The sequence below is a fragment of the Motacilla alba genome, chromosome 5, assembly GCF_015832195.1.
Source record: "Motacilla alba alba isolate MOTALB_02 chromosome 5, Motacilla_alba_V1.0_pri, whole genome shotgun sequence".
NCBI lineage: Eukaryota > Metazoa > Chordata > Aves > Passeriformes > Motacillidae > Motacilla > Motacilla alba.
Genome location: NC_052020.1, coordinates 28749479 through 28766445, shown reverse-complemented (window position 1 = coordinate 28766445; position 16967 = coordinate 28749479). Strand labels below are relative to the sequence as shown.

General features: G+C 38.2%; 1 protein-coding gene across 3 annotated transcripts in view; it reads right to left on the bottom strand.

Annotated features, from left to right (window-relative positions):
• Nucleotides 1-16967, bottom strand: part of DCAF5 (DDB1 and CUL4 associated factor 5) — a 67904-nt gene that overhangs the window by 30514 nt on the left and 20423 nt on the right. For all 3 annotated transcript variants that reach the window (XM_038139122.1, XM_038139124.1, XM_038139123.1), the window contains exon 6: nucleotides 1797-2010. In XM_038139122.1, the coding sequence (XP_037995050.1) occupies nucleotides 1797-2010 (214 nt within the window). The remainder of the gene's footprint in view (nucleotides 1-1796; nucleotides 2011-16967) is intronic.

The window sequence follows — 16967 nt, the reverse complement described above, 5'->3', positions numbered from 1 at the left end:
TAGAATTATTTGTTCTTTTGATGAATTCTGATTTGCAGGGATGAAGACTTGTTTACATTATACAAAAGCATACTCGTTGTATAGAAGGGCAAAACTCAAAAAATTGTTATTCTTTTATTCACCTGGTCTATCTTACTGTAGGTTCCAACTCTGACCTTCTTTTCTAGATATACCTGCAACTGGAACTGGGTTCCCTGTAAAAGGCAGTCCCTAAGGGCTATCCCTAGTGTTGGCAGTCTTAGCCACTGAATTTGAACATTACTGGACAGTTTCAGACATTGAGTTGGAGCATGTGTTGGCATTTTCTGAATTCATTATAATTTTTCCTTCCAGTTAGAAGATGGGTATGAGCTTGTGTCTAAATGTCAAATTCCACATCTCTCTAGCATTCCATAGAAAAGTTCATCTTCTCTATTAGCTTTGTATAGTTTTATGAGACTATAATAGTCTTTTGCTGATTTCCAACTCATTAGCAGCATTATGTGCTGCTATTTATCTGAATAGAAAGTCTGTCAAGCCACAAGAATATAAAGTTTTTTTTAAAAATGCAGGCTCCTGAAGTATCGAATCAGCCTGATAAAGAACAGATATACTCCTCCTGTTAAAATAATACCATATCCATAAGAAAATGCTTTAGAAAGCAGAGCAACATATACTAAGACTTTTCTCTACATCTTCAGTAACAAATGAGAAGCTAAATTATGTGTCAGAGTGTACACATAATTCAAGCTCAACACTGAGTTCCAGAGGAGAAAAGTGTGTTATCTTTAGGCTGACTAAATAATGGACCACAAATGGTCAGTGGTTTTCTTCTTAACCAACACATGTGTTTTCCCATGCTTTATAGTAAGCCATGCAATTGTTTTAAATGAGTTTCATTATCACATTTTCACACTCTTGTCAAAAAATATTCAGAACTAAGGAACACTTCTCAACTTCAGTGAAACGAATGTATTTCCTACTTGCAATCTGAAAGAAGCTCAACTCTGCCTCCTGCAGCAGCAGCAATAGAATTAGTGATGAAGTTCTGACAGCAAGAGTTTTGCTGATGACAGTTAAGAAATTTTCAGATCATAGTTTGATACTATCATAGCTTGAAAATACATCTTTTGTCCTTAAACAGTGCCTGTGGTTATTAAATACAGTGGTTATTAAATACAGCTGTCCAAAGAATATATCTGGCTCTAGAATCATATGAACTTCTGTTAGCCACTTTATGTGTGACCTATTTCCTTGTGATCAGCAGTAGGGACAGAGCCCTGCCTCAGTGAAGTAACAGACTATCCCTTCCTAACCACCTGCCATCAGCACTTACAGATCACTGACCTACAAAGTCCTATCCTACCTGACCTAGTAGTTGAGTATTAAAAGAGAAACATTATAATTTGAAATAAGGATTAATAACTCTATAAATACACAATATTTACATTTTGTGGGATTGCCTCTACACCACTCTGTAACAAAACTGAAGTGCAAGGAAGATGCTTCCTTATCTTATGTAGGTGAGTAGATAACATTGTATTAATTGGACCTAAAAAGACAGCAAATATTTTCTTCTGCATATAATCTTCCAAGTAAGTATTAGATCACATCAAACAACAGGTAAAACTTCTCATGTGCATTGGTATATGCTTTCCTTCTTTCAGAGCCCACATTGCAAAACAGTTCTGAATAAGCCTGTACGTGTCCTGCTTCCTGTGTTATCTGCTGAATCAGAAAGAAGCCACGCTCACAATGGTGTTCTCAAACACTCATGGAAACTCTGGAGAATCAAGGCAGCATTGCTGGCTTATTACCTGATCACGATCACCTGCAAAACAGCAGCTCTTCATAGTGCAGGAGTTGAAGTAGCCCTGGTTGTCGAACTGGAAGACGGGCAGGCGGCAGTGGATGTCGTAGAGCACCGGGGGCAGGCGCCGCCGCAGGGCCAGCAGCTGCGTGCCGTTGCTGTTGAACCGGACGCTCATGGCGCTCTGAAGGGAAAGGTTCCCACCATAGCGGAGCAGTGAACTGGGAAAAGACAAGTGGGAGTAGGTGAGATGGGCTGCACATACCAACTCAACTACTTAGAGACAAAACTCTCTTTAATCTTACTGAAGCTTTTCAAACAAACAAGCCCAGGAAACTATAATCTTATTTAGTTTATGCTTTCAATTCCTGAAAAATCTTAATATGAAACCTGAATGACAAGCTATCAAAATGCTATGTTTGCAAAGCCTGCAGAAGAGAGAAATTAAAGACGGTGAGTAGTTTTGTTAATAAAAAATACATTTCCTGCATAGGAGTTGGACAGAGCACTTAGCCTTAAAAAGGCTGTCCTTTTACTTCTAGGATGTCTGCCTTTGAGATTGACCCTACCAGCACTCAGCCCTTTTTTTTAGCTGGTTCTTGAACCAAGCAGTCTTTTACCCTTACTCTGGCACCAGATGGCATTTTCTCCAAATGTAGACAGGCTGGCCACTCTCTTTCTTTTGCTTCTATGTATATCTCTACAGGGCATCAGAGAATGTTTAAACTCCACAATCAGTTCCAGATGTCTTAAATAAAAGGACATCTTACTAACATGTTATTGCAAGAAATGCTAAAATAAGTCACTTAGCTAATCTTGAACTAGCTTCATCTAAAAATACTGCCTAGTAGGCAAGACAATTATGTTATCACATGACATTATTACTTAAAACTCTCATGTGGCAGGATTAGCTGGTTTCCTTGTCCCATATAAGGCTGTATATTCAGAGCTGGAGTATTTGTATCCATTCTTATTGACATACACAAAACAAAACCAAAGGTTCACAAGTTTCAAGACTCTCTTTAGAAAAGTAACAGAAATGGAATTTGTTCCATAAACGAATCTAAAGTTAATCAAAGCACACCTTAAATGCAACTTGTACAGATTTTCTGTTCTTTTCAAAGACTTCATTCAATCTGTGTACTTGGAATGATTGTGTATATGGAAAGCGAGACAAAGATGGAAGACATTTTATCTCTTTTTTTGTTCAGTGATCACTGAAACCTTCCTAAACAGGACTAGAGCTCAATTTTTTGTTAACACTTCTGTTCTGAGCAATAACCATCAAGTCTTGTTGAGAGCTGTGACTTTCTTGCCCCTTCTGGACCAGAAAAAGCATGCCAGCTCAGAATTTGTAAATTCTAGAGGGAAGCTTATTCATAGATTTTAATGCATAACACCTTCTGATGCAGCCCTTTGCCCCAACAACTGTGAAGAATGAGTCACTCCACATGGATGGGAAGCCACATTCCATGCAGGTCGAAACATGCATCATTGCCTGAGATACTGTAAAGTTAAAAAACCATTGTTCCTAAGCCAGAGTTAAACAAAACCAACACAAAATATAAGACTCTACATAATGAATGCCCTAGAAATATGCTGCTCTCTCACACACACACTTCTTTGTGCACTGAACAGTCAAAGCCAGGGTGTGACCAGAAGTCACATTTTCAAGTCCAACTAACTAGTAAGTTCTTAAGGCTGGGCACCAAAACTTCAGAACACTTCCATCAGCGTGAACAGTCCTGGTGTCTCACGTTCTCCTCCTCCAAGGCAAAGTTGCCAAGCTTTTATTAATCATGTTTAAGGTATTTAATTAAAACATGAGATAATTGAATACTAGAAACTGTAAGCTTAGAGACAAGGATTTAGGATCCCTCTCATTAGCCCTTGTTTTTGTTAATTGAGATCAATAAAGTACTCACCTCAAAATACTCAGTCGGGCATTAAAAATCAAAACAAAACAAGATAACAAAAACATATATGGTATTTTTGCCTCCCCTTTTCCGATAGGTCTTAGCAAGCCATTTCTTTTTCTATGAAATTTTCCACTTTCTTCAAAAAGGGCAAACAAGTAAGCTAAAACACCATAAAACCCCCAAAACCCCAAACCAACCAAGAACTCAACACAAAAAAAAAAAAAACAGGCAGAAGAAACAATTCCAGATATTTTGGCTAAGAAAAGTTCATTTTTAATAAAAAATATATGAGTTGTCCAACTTGAATAAGAAGGTCATAACAAATATGCACCAACCAGACTTAACATTTAGGTGCAATCACTGCTGTACCAAGATTAAGCTTCTCTCCTCATTACCAGTTCTCGCCCTTAATCCAAATCACAGCCCAGAATTCTCTCTTGCCTGCAGGTGAGTGAGCCTACCAGATGCCCCATCCTTTCAAGTCTTCAAGCAAAGTTTCCATCATTACTAGTATTATGCCCTGCCTGAGATCATTTGAGATTATATTTTATAGCAATAGGGGTGCAATATTAACCTGGCTTCCATTCTGCTTGCAGATGTTTCATTAAGCTCCTACAGCAGTCAAAGGTACCAAAGCAAACACTTGGAATTAAATTCTGTGAATTCTGTATTGTGTTGCAGTAACTTCAGTGTGACAAAGCTCCAAAAGAATGTTTTACTTCAGAGACTAAAGGAAGCAAGAGAGACTAGAACTTCAGAAAAAAAAATCCACACATGAAAAGTCTAGAATTAAGGAGCTGCAAAGTTAATACTTCTCAAAACATCCACAGCTTTGCCTGCCTCAGACCCTCACTCCACCATTCAGCCACACATGTGATGGAAATATAGTTCCTGCTGCAGTTTTTTTAAACACTTGGCTTAAACAAAAAAAAAAAAAAAAAAAGAAAAAAAAAAAGAAAAAAAAAAGAAAAAAAAACAAACAAAGAACGAAACCCCCTCACTAACAACAACAACAAAAAAAAGCAGTGAGCTAGTTTGGCTGATACAGAAAGAAATACTAAAATAGCTGTTTGCCATTCATTTATAATGTAAGAGTAATGACTTTCCCCACTTCCCTTAATTCTGGCCCCAAAAGCCTGACACTATAGCTCCAAGTGCAGCATTTCACTGTACTAATCACAGGACAGCAGTTTTCTGTTTTCCCCACCCTGCTGTGTCCTGATTGCTTCCTCTCTGCCTCTTTGAAAGGACTTGTTAAATTAACTGCAGTGTTTTCCTTTAAGAAACTCTGAGAAGAAGCAGCAAGTAGTCAGGTGGGGATGAGGTGAACAAACTGACACAAGCCCCCACCAAACATCCATTTCCTGATCCAAACAGAGGAAAAATATTTGCTCGCTCTCTCTTCCCTACTCAGACAGAACATCTCAGAGATATGTTCACAAATAAGAGGGGAGGATGTGTATGGAGGGAGTGCAGCTCATGGCTCTATCTTGGTGGCAAAGCTGTTCACCTAGTTCACAAACAGAGGACATATAAAGGATTTGAGAAATTTGAGAAATCTTTTTTTCTCTGCCTCATAGTGCAGGCAGTGCACATGGTAGCAGTACTGAGAACTGAGGAACCCTAAGACTTCAGTAACTTGCATAGTAAAATTTTGGTGATTTTAGAACAATCATGATGATTGTACGAAAAAAATAATAATTGCCTGAGATGCCCTCTAGAGTATCCATCTCCATCAAAATTGCAGGAAAAAAGCAGTCAGACCTCTCCAAGAAAGAAGCCAGCAGAAGCTGTTATTTTTTACAGTACTAATACTCATTAGTACTAAAGAGGATGTCTGAATCAAGATGCTCTAAAGACCTTCATGTTAATCAGAATGAGAGCTTTTGTACTTTCTTTTTTTTTGGGAGGGTGGGGAGGGGAGAGGAAGAGAAGTGCTGTGTTTAAGCATGTTCAAACGACTATATCCCTTTCTCAGTTGCACCAGGGTGTTGTGCTGTACTTTTAGTCAGTGTTACTTTCAGATTTTTTCACACAGGATTACGTGGGGTGGTGTAGACATGTTTGGATATGTTGCTCGAGTTAGAACTGCCACTTCCTGCATGCACTAACAAAGGAGTTTCAGAGGCAACACCTTGTTGCAGTTAGTAAAAGTTTACTGATGCATCACATCAGAAACAATACTCTCATCTTGAAGACACAGACCACGACAGCTAGTGAGAAACCTGAAGGCAATACTGAAAGGACACTTCTGAACAGGATGAGTGCTCTTTTTGCCTGAGGCATTATTTTTATGAATCCAAAGCCAGACTACTCGGATTTACTCTGCTTCCAAATTTGGCTCACCCAGACAGCTGTGGAATGCTGATGTTGCCTACCAGCTCTGGAAGCAATATAGAGAGAGACACATGCACTTCTGAGTTTTTTAAAAAGTCATATTGTATGATTAAGAGAAATATTTAGTCCACAGATGGAACGTTGCAATCCAAACACACACGCTGGAGCTGGAGGGAGGCTGAGGAGGGAGAGAATGGACGATTCTATGCAATATGGTCATTTCCGTAGCTGGATACACAGCACACAGGCAGCAGGCAAGGGCTAACTAAATACAGCTCAGCCAAACAATGGAAGGCTTTGAATCCATGAACAGCACCACTAATGTAAATAATTTGGTTAACTGGCAGTAAGTGGAGCAAGGAAGGAGCAGTATCACTGCATTGCAGTACAGACACTGTCCTTGGGACAGGGGTATCATTTAAGAAAAGAAATTAATTAAGCAAGGGAAAAGTGTTGGTGTCATAAACAGCAGTGAGTGAGACTAAGTTAATGAAAGAATGACCTTAAAAGGAAAGAATGAACTGAATGCTTGTAACTAATACACACCATTGCATACAACTGTGTTTGTCAGCAATTCTGTAACCACAAAATTGAGAAACTTCTAACTGTGCAAAAAAATAACTGGAATGAAACTTGGCAAACACAATTTTGGCCTGGAAAACTGCAGAAAAGTCTGGGGGTTTATTTGCAAGAAAATTATTGTGTGTTTAAAAGGATACAATTCATATAGAGTCTGAAGCAAACACTTAGGAGCCAAATTAACCAATAACAGAAAAGTCAGCACAATATTGAGCACAGTCTGCTCAATAATCATGCAGACCCTTTTAAGGTAGATTATGAGTCTCAGAAATCTCAAGATAGTTTCTTTGAAAAGCAGATAAATTGTGTCTAAGTGTACAACATTTCACTATAAGAGTTAAAAGTGTTAACAAATGTGAAGGAAGTCCATCCATGTCTGAAAGTATACAAGCGATACTCAAGATTTTATTATTTTTCAGAAACAAGCTAATTTTTCTATCATCACTACCTCTGATTATCTTACTACCTTCACAAGGACTGTCTCCAAGAATCCTTACCAGTAAGTAAGGGGTATTTGCTTGGACATTAAACAATAACCAAATAAAATAAAGGCTGTGTATTGTTAGCAAAACTAATATCTTTGCTTTCCTTCAAAAAGAAAGTACAATCAAAATCAACTCCATCCACCAAGATAAGAAAAGTACAGAATTCAGAGTGAAGTTTCAGCATTTCAAGAACATGACATTTCTTTGCTGTTTACTGTTAAGGTCAGAAATATATAAACTAGTTCAAAATGGAATCTCCTCATCATTAATGAACTTTCATGCATGGCAAACTCAAAGGTGAATAGAAGCTTCGCTGTTCCCTCCAAACCATGAGGGCAATATTTAATTTTTTTTAAATAACTGAGATTCTTATTGGATCACAGACTTCAGAAACTGGTGGCCTTAAAAACATCAAACATCACCATTTATGTACCCAGAGCAACCCAACAATGTAACAGCAAAGGCTTGCCTAGTTTGGCCCTTATGACCTAACTGCATCACTGAATGAAAATGTTGCTACATCAGTGATCTCAGGCAGCTCTCCAGAAAGCATTATGATTTCCTGTATTCTGCCTTTATTCACAGGAAAATAGCTCAAGAATTTCTGTATTCTGAGGAAGATGGCAAGAGCAGAGGCATAAAGTATACTAAATTCTCCTCCTCACCTGTATTACTTTTATCCTTTCAGGATTTAAGGTTACCTTTGCCATTACAAAGATTGAACAGTAGCAAATGACAACAAGCAAAAAAAAAACCAAAACCAACCCTGTTTGTTTGAATGCTTCACATCCTCCTCCAGCTCTAGCCAAGGTTTGTTTAGGTCTTTTTACGGACCTGTTCACAAACATTCTCCTGCCCTAGGCTTGCCCTCACTACAGATCTGTGGATCACCAGGCACAAGAGTGTCCTATTCTCACTCTCTGCTTGAATCATGTAGGTGTTACTGTAAAGTAAGTAATAAATGATATCTAGTAAGCAAACAATTAGTTTTTCAGGGGAAAAAACCCAAAAACCCAACAAAACAACAATAAAATTTAGCTTGATTAAAAAAAAAGAAACTTGAGAACACAACGTAAAAAGCAACTGTCCAACAGCCACAAACAAACTAGCTGAAACACCTGATCTTCTCCAGCCTTTTCTAATCCCTAAATTCTCTGATCAGAGTCCATTATGCAGCCTGTTCAGAAATAGCACCTTGTAGGATGGAGTACAGACTGTGACAGGGAACACTGCTCAGCTAAATCCAGCAAAACACAAAGCAGCAGGTTCCATCAGATAACCAGATAAAGAAGATACAAATACAGCCAGACATGGCATGGGAAGATGACCTTTAGGCCAAATAAAGGAGCAGGATGTGTTACCAAAACCAAGCATTCACCAAAGTCCTTACAACACAAAGAACACAGATATCAGAGAATGCCACCTTAGAAAAAATAATCTGAGTGTAAAAGTTGGCAATTCCCCCTGAAGAATGAAGCCATTTTCATACTTTATGCCAAATCAGTCACGTGTCAACACTGCAGTCCTACAATAGATTTTTCCTGCACATTTCTGTGCTGCAATTGTTGTCTTGCATTAGGAAAGCTTATGAGTAACATCAGCCAGATTTGTTCTCTTATCCAATAATATATATATATATATATATATATATACACTCCCTTCCCTGCTTTTCTCTAGTGAAGTTGCAAGAATTTTTAATTTACAAAAAACTACACAAGTAGATATTAAAGAAAATAGCAGCAAGAAGAAAGTAAGCCTTTCTTTTGACAGAAAAATTAGCAAGATCCAAAATGCTCCTGCAGTAGAGGAGTCCAGTCTTGAACTAGTAAAGCTTTTGCCTCTAGTAGGTAAAAGATGAATATAAATTTTCGCCTAAAGCTAAGTGAATACAACTGCAGACATAACTTTGGACTCATCAGGTTGGTTCTACCACAATTTCCCCTGGACTGATGTTTCAAAGACTAATTCCTTTCTCTTACAATAGGGTTAAACTAATTTTTCATATGTTCTCTTAGTAAATGCACTAAGAGGCTCTCTCCTTTGATTTCAGTCACCAATATTCTTTTTTAATTTTCCTTTCTCCTTTTTTTCCTTTTTAGACAAAAAAAGTTTTTCTTTTAATTCCCTCCATATAAAATTGAGGTATAGATGTGATTAGGGCAAGATTTACAATGATTACTGCCTTAAGAAAGCCCTCAACAAAAACCCATTCAATCTGAGCTTCTTTTGAGCAAGAGATTATACTTTCAAAATTTGCATTACAAGGACAATACTTTGCACTTTGAATTCTTGCTTTAGAAAGACCTGGGTGTTAAAGTATTTGAAAGCTAACAAAAAGATTAAGCACCATGAGGCTTTTGAAGTAGGCAGTTTTCCCTTTTCTTGGTACAGGAAAAACCGAGGGCAAGAAAGGTCAACCAACAGACCTAACCAACACTCTGAAACAAAACCACATTTCCTGACTTCTTGATTACAGTTACACACAGTGTTGAATATCTAAAACCTGAATAGCACCTCTGCTCGTAGGAGCAAGCTGGATCCCACAGAGCAAAGGGACAGTATTGAGCTTAAAGTGCCTGCCAGAACCAAGAGTGCTAATGTGAGGATGCTGATAGGTGTGAAGAAGTTTCCTCCTCAAATCAGAAAATCCCCGTGCATACGAGGGAGAGCAATCAAGACAGGAGAGGCCGAACAGAAGAATGACCATAGCCCTATCTGAGAACAACAAAAATCAAAAGCTGAGCTACTAAGAACACTCTTTTTTATTAAACAATTTGAACCTCAGTTCTCCACAATTCAGTTGTGTCTGATCAACAAATCCAGGGATCCTAGAGGAAAGTTAAAAATCTTTCTAAAGACTTCACTCCAAGAAGGATACCAGGCTAAACACAGAGAAAGCTAAGCTAAACCCAAGAGGGCGGATAAGATCATGCCTAATGCAGGACTGCAAATGAAATATGGAGTGTGTATATCTAGAACAGAAGCTAAGTGAGAGGGCCCTTCCTACGGTACCGTCCCAGGACACTCCACAATAAGGACAAGGCATAAGGGTGGGAAGAAGAGACTACAGTACCTGTTTCACACACTTAAATACCAGGCAGTATTTGGCAGACTTGCACATTTAAGTATTTGCAGACTGTCTATCAGGTGATGCTCACGCCAGCAACAGAAATTACTGCTTCAAAATAAAAAAATATTTAACCATAAATTCACTGATTTACATATTTCACAACTTCAGGCTGTACTCTTGTCTTTAAGGAAAAAGAAAAAAGGGCAAAAAAAAAAAAGCATCAAATAACTGAAGATGGCAACCACAAAAAAAAGTCTCCCCAGGCAGGAAGGTCATCAACATGACTAAAGCCTTGATGATTGTCACCATCTCTCTTTGCCCAAAGTCAAAAAAGGCTCATTTGCAAGTACTCCCTTTATTCCCCTCAGTGAGAAGAAAGAAGGAAAGGCAGAGTAAACTACCGTAGATGTTTCTAACTCTAAATAAGTCGTTGATTTTGGCTAAATTTGTGGAAAATATTTTGGAGATTTATGTTTACAATAAGGAAATCTAAGCCAAAAGCAATCTGAAAAGTACTACTCCCCCAGATGCCATTACTACTCAAATGTTCCTTCAATGCATCCCAAAGATTCCCAGAAAAATTCAATCCCATTACTTAAGCAATAATCAGTTCACTTTTTACCACATTAAAGGGAAGTTTTGAGAATAATGGAAGACAAATGGGAAAAGTATCTACATGAAGGTACTGTGTAATCTAAGGGGAAATATGCCAAGTTGGATCTGGTCAGATCTTCAAATGCTAGGTTGAGAAACTGATCCGTTGAGCTGCCTCAGCAGCACAGAAGTGTAACATATGAGGATGGTACATGTGTGGGATGAGTTCTATTTCCTGAACTGCAAGAGAAGACAAATAGTTATTTGAACTATTTGAGGCGGTATGGGTGACCCATATTGGTGAGTTCCAAAACAGCACTTAAAATTTGTTAAACTGAAGCCTAACTAAATGGATTACTTTAAACAACATCATGCTAGTCAAAATTCACAACAAATTATTCCACTGGGAAAAGAAAGAAATTATAAACCTGACAATGAACAAGTGGTTGCCAAGATACACACATTTCTCCTGCAGTCCTTAATACAGTGCTCTACACGGAGCAGGACTGACAAAGCTCTCCAAACACAAACATGCAGCACACTTCCATTGCACTGAAATGAAACAGGTATTTGCCAATTCAATGATGCAGTGAACTGTTCCACCTGTGGGGCTTTGGAATCCCAAAGCATTCACACTGGAAGTGATGACAATCACCTCCTTCACATGAAAAGCCAAAATGTAAAACAGTCAAAGTAAAATTTAAAATATCCTCATGCTATTCCTGCCATCATGTATCACCTACAGATTCTACATGAAGAAAATTCTCAATTAACCAGCACTAGCTCTTTAAAGAGCCCTGAACCTTGGTAAGCTCACTGTCAGAAACAAACCCTGTGGCTGGTCCCTGAATTAATTAATATCCCCAACACAATCACCAACAATACTGATCTCTCACTTACACTTGCAGAAGCTCAGTATTTCATCCAACATACCAGACATCTTGGTAACACACAGATAGAAAAAGGCAACAGTTACTTTGTAGAGTGAGTTCAGGAAGGAAAGCTAGAAAGGATAAAAATTCAGCACATGTGTGAGCATTACTCAGAAAATAACTGCCACCTCTGTTCTTCTTGTGTGATCTCTAAGGATCAAACACCTTGAAGGTATGACCCTAGAAACTAAAACTGGCAACCACTGGACACCTCAATCTATGGACTTGTACTCAGTTATGATGCTGTGTTTATGACCTTAGAATACCTTCAACATCACCATACAGATTTTCTAAAATCCTCTCTATGCAACAGGTTACAAATATCACCTGTGGTACAGACAGAGTTGCAAATACTCATCATCTCCCTTTCCTCCCTTTCCCTTGCACATCCACTCATTAAAAAAAAAAAAAAAAAAAAAAAAAAAAAAAAAAAAAAAGCAAAAAACAAAAACCAAACCCTAACAGAATTAACCATGCCTTTATTCAGAGGTAATATTCAGTCCTCTCTTGCAAAGCTGGTCTATTTGACATGTGTTTAACTAAACTATGAACTGTTCTCAAATTTCCTGTAGTTCTGGTAGCTACCACTCCTGTTTTGCTACTGAGAGAGGCCTCTTAAACCTGAAACCTAGCTTTTCCAGCTACACGTCAATCTAATACCACCTGCAAGATTTCTATGTCCAACAGTGTTTTCCTCTTGCTATCAGACCACTGATACAAAACCAAAAAAAGTAATATTCATCAGGTCTTTGAAAGGCTGGGAACTAAATGAAGTAAGATAAACTACAAGTCAAAGCAATCAGGAGCCAAGAAATGGATTTTCAAAAGTACCTTTTGATTTTGATTTCCAATACATGTGGATCAGAAGTTATGGATGTAATAGATTGTTTTATGAGTTGGATTGTGTTTACTTGCAATGACTAAGCTGAACACCTAGTAATTAGCACTTGGCACAAAAGCTCTGTTCAAGACAAAGACTTTAGGAAATACAGTCAGTTCAAGACCAGCAGCACAGTGCAGCCACGCCTTCAAAGTCCTCCACACATTGGCAAGATCAACACACTTCAACATTCATAAACCTGATAAGAAGAGTTCTCTCTCAAGATCCCCCTAAATCTAATTTGTTTACTACAGGGAAGAAATTTCTATATCTCTTTATTTTTCTTACTGTTTAATGAGCTAATCACTAGATGATTCACTAATATCTAACAACATGTGTTCCTTGTCCACAGCTCAGAAGTTTGCTTCTCTAAATTCTCAGAGCACAAGGCAAATTTAATGTTCGTTCAGAGTACACTAAGATTGACTTCTTGATTGGTGGGTTTTGATACACAAATATTCATTTAATGTGAGCTAAAAAAGTTTGTTGCAGTGAGTTCTGAACTGCAGTTACTTGTCAGCCAAGACAAAGAAAGAAATCCAAGCTGAAATAATGTTCCTTTTGGATTTATCTGTAAAGACTTGATGGAAAACACCAAAACTGACATTCCTTTAACTTGGGCTTACTATGATTTTTATGGTCCAAAAAAAACCTAGCTTTTTAAATATGGCATAAGGATTACAATCACCAAGGAGTACCAGGCCTGCCCTGTGGCTCAAGGATTTTTTTAGACTCATCATTGGGCTTTTTGAGTACATGGACTTGTAACTATGCAGACAGCATAAATCTCCTCAACTTTTGAAGAATCTTAAAAAGGTCTGCTGTGTGTAAGCATTCCTACCTCACTCAGAGTTGAATCCAGTACTTGAATTAGGGGGACAAATGTGTTTCCAGATCCCAAAATTAAAGTCCGGGGTTCTGGAACAGTGCTTTACTCCAGGAGCACAAAAAGTCAAATGACAAAAGTAAAAACTCTCTGCTTATAGTTTATTCTTATGAAACATGCAGACTTGGAAGGTAAATCATCCCTAGCTCTGGTCAGAGTCCACTTCTACTTTGTAAAAAGCTTGTAAAGAACATGATGAGGAGGCAAAAAAGGGGAAGGTTAGTGCAGCAAAAGAAACCAAAGCAAGTAAAACAGAATGAACAGAATGCCACAAACAGCTGAACATATCTAATAGTTCACTGCTCCTCAAAAGAGGACATGTTTCCTTCCTATGTCCCCTTGCCAGCCCTAGAGGCCCTATTCCCTCTTCTCAATGGTTTGCAGTTGCCACTGGACCCTCCCTGAGCCAAGTTCAACTTGCTAGGGCATAAGAAATCTACAAAGTCTTTCCAGCTTATTTTTCTAACTTCTAAACATGATGAGTTGGCTCAAAAAACAGGTCAAACACATAACTATGCAACAGACATAGGGCTGAGGGCCTGGTAGTTTTTAGATAATCCCTCCCAGACTACCCTAAAATACCCCAAGATATGTATTTATGACACAAGACTAAGCAGCTTAACCCTTGAACTGGACACACCAATGGATCCCAGTGTGCATAAAGGACTGGCTCAATGCTCCCATCACAAGCAGACCACACTTCTGTGAACAGCCTTTTTGCAGCATGAAGATCAGTTTAAAAATGTGTGATGGTCATTAACAGGACAAACCAATATAACTTTGATCTCAAAAACTTCCACATATATTGATGTAATTGGTGGGTTATAGAGAACATAGGAAAAGAAAGCATTGAGGGGACAATGATAATATTTTCTTAAGAGAAAACACAGTCTTTTTATTTCAGTAAAAAGAAGGAGATTGAAAGATGGGCAAAAAGAAAGATGGGCACGGAGCTGTGTGAAAAAAGAGAAGGGAGAAAATGAGTACCTAATAACAGCTGAAGTAACATAGTCTTTGCTTGAGATATAAAGGTACTCCAACTTGCTGAGTTTCCCCCAGCAATTCTGTAACAATATTTATAATACATATTTTATTGTAAATAGTTTAAGAAGCACAGACCTCCCTTTTTGAACGTTCTTTTAAAAAGACACAGCTTCCAGACCCCATCTAGTGGTGTGAATGCCTTACAGCAGCCTCCTCAACCAAAACCACATTTAAAGCTTTTCAGTGCACTCTTTTTAAAAAAGAAACAATACAGATGGTATTAATGTCCACCTGATGGAATAGAAATACTTACCCATTCTAAAAATAGAAAAATAAGATTTCCAGACTCACTAGTCAGCTTATAATCGTAGAATTATATTAGTTCTATATTTATAGCAGTCCATATGCTATTTTTGAGGAGCCAACCCGCCACATCCAGATCTTATTAGTATACTGGGATAGAAGGGGAGAATCTCAATTGCTGCACTAAATCTGAGACAGCAGAGATATCAAGCTGTGAATGAACTTTGGGAAAAAGCAAAATGAATACGCCTCTGTATCCTGACTCAGTCAGCAAGACTAATCAAATTATGATTATTTGAAGTGAGCTAAACTTTCCACAATTCAAAGCTGCGCAACTGTCTCTAAATTTCTCCATGCATGCCAAGAAATGCTGGCTTTTCAATCACCTCCTTCACCGTAGCAGCCAAGCACAAAGCACTCCCAGCTTCCTATTAGAAAGTTAACCAATTCCATGGTATATTAATAAAATCTCCTCATAATCAGGACTTCTTTCCTAGCCCTAAAAGTATTCCATTTAAAATTTTTAGGGGTGTTTAATGTTGCCTGACTAAAGAAGTGGACAAAACTGACATTGCTGGCTGGAGGCATACAACAGCAAGCTGAGACAAATTCTCCATAACTCAATTGGAGAAGAGCCATGTATTTTGGAGAAAAATACACTGCTGTAAAACTCCTCAGATTTTCTGGATAAATAAGTAGATACAGCTTATTTGTTCCTGTCAAGCAATGGAATCTATATCTGAATTCTCTAACCTACAAGGACATCACTGCTCTGTTCAGTGCTTTGAAAATGTAGAGCTATAAGTTTAAAACTACACAATTAGCCATATTCCACTGACTGACATATAAGTTTAGAAGTTAACAGCAAATCTCCCCTTTTCTGATAGTCCATTATCAAGCTGAACAGCATCAAAGAAAAACTATACTTCCCCTGAGGAGCCTTTGCTGATTAAAACAAGAAATTCAGCATCAAGCCTGATCTCCTTCAAATGAGTAAAGGCCAGCCAATTCCTGTGAGTTTTATCAAACCTCACCTATATCTGTAAAAAGTCTCAACACACACAATGCTGTTGGCTGCAATGTGTTATTGTGAAGGTATTGCTAACTACAGCACTGCTACTGGCCACAAACAGCTAGTCTTTGGAATTCCAATCTTCTCACTTGCTGGATTTTGCAGACAAGCAGCAGCAAGATTCCTCAGAGCCTCCAGTTATGAAGCAAAAAGTAGTGCCTGCATTATCTAACTCTGCCTCCATCTGAGAACAGACAGTAGTTGGGGAAATGAGTTTTACAGGAAGTGTTATACCAGCAGCAAATTATTAACTACATGTAACCATTTCCCATGTCCCGTACTGGGAAGAGTGCTGTGGTCCAGCCTAACCCACTGGGAGTTAAAATTTCAGCAACCCACAGTAACCATTTAAAAGTATCTACACTTCTCCCCCTTCTTTCTACCCATTCCACCTCCAATCAAAACCACACTACCACACAATGTGACAAAGCAGACGAAGTTGAACTGATGTGGTATTCTCTATTGGCACCACGGGTGGAATGATAGGAGTGAAAACCTTGCACAGTGGCCTCAGTGTTATGATGGACTACATCAATACTGAAGAAAATGAGGAATTTCCCTTGATGGCTTAAGGCATAAAAATCCCTCACAGGTGAATGTCACATGTAGCAATGTAAATTAAAATGTAGACTAGGGAAGAAATAGACAGATCTACCAATTTTTTATTGTCATTATTTATACATTATGCTATTCAACAATCCCAGCAAAGATTCAACAACCAAGCAAATACTTGTCCCTCAAATCATGTCCCTCAAAAACCTCTATTCCTTCATCCTTCCTATACTTCAGGAAGTAATACATTCTCTTGGATACCAAAGATAGTATAAAAGAGAGCTACAAACATGTAGGGAAGCAAGAACTTTTACCATTATCAGACTTTTTTGACATCGAGGAAAGCATCTGATGCAGTAGCCTTCCTTTGCTGTGCTAGTGGCATGCTTACACAGGCAGCTTCCTGTTTATCCCTAGATCATGGAGAATTCCAGGGCACTTTAACCCATTCTGCCTATAAAACTCACCAACCAAATGCTTTTGGCACATCTTACCTGCAACTACAGCATCCTTTATTATTAATAAGGACATGGAAAATATTCACAAACTCCCACACATACCAACTTCAGTTTTATGCAGTCTACT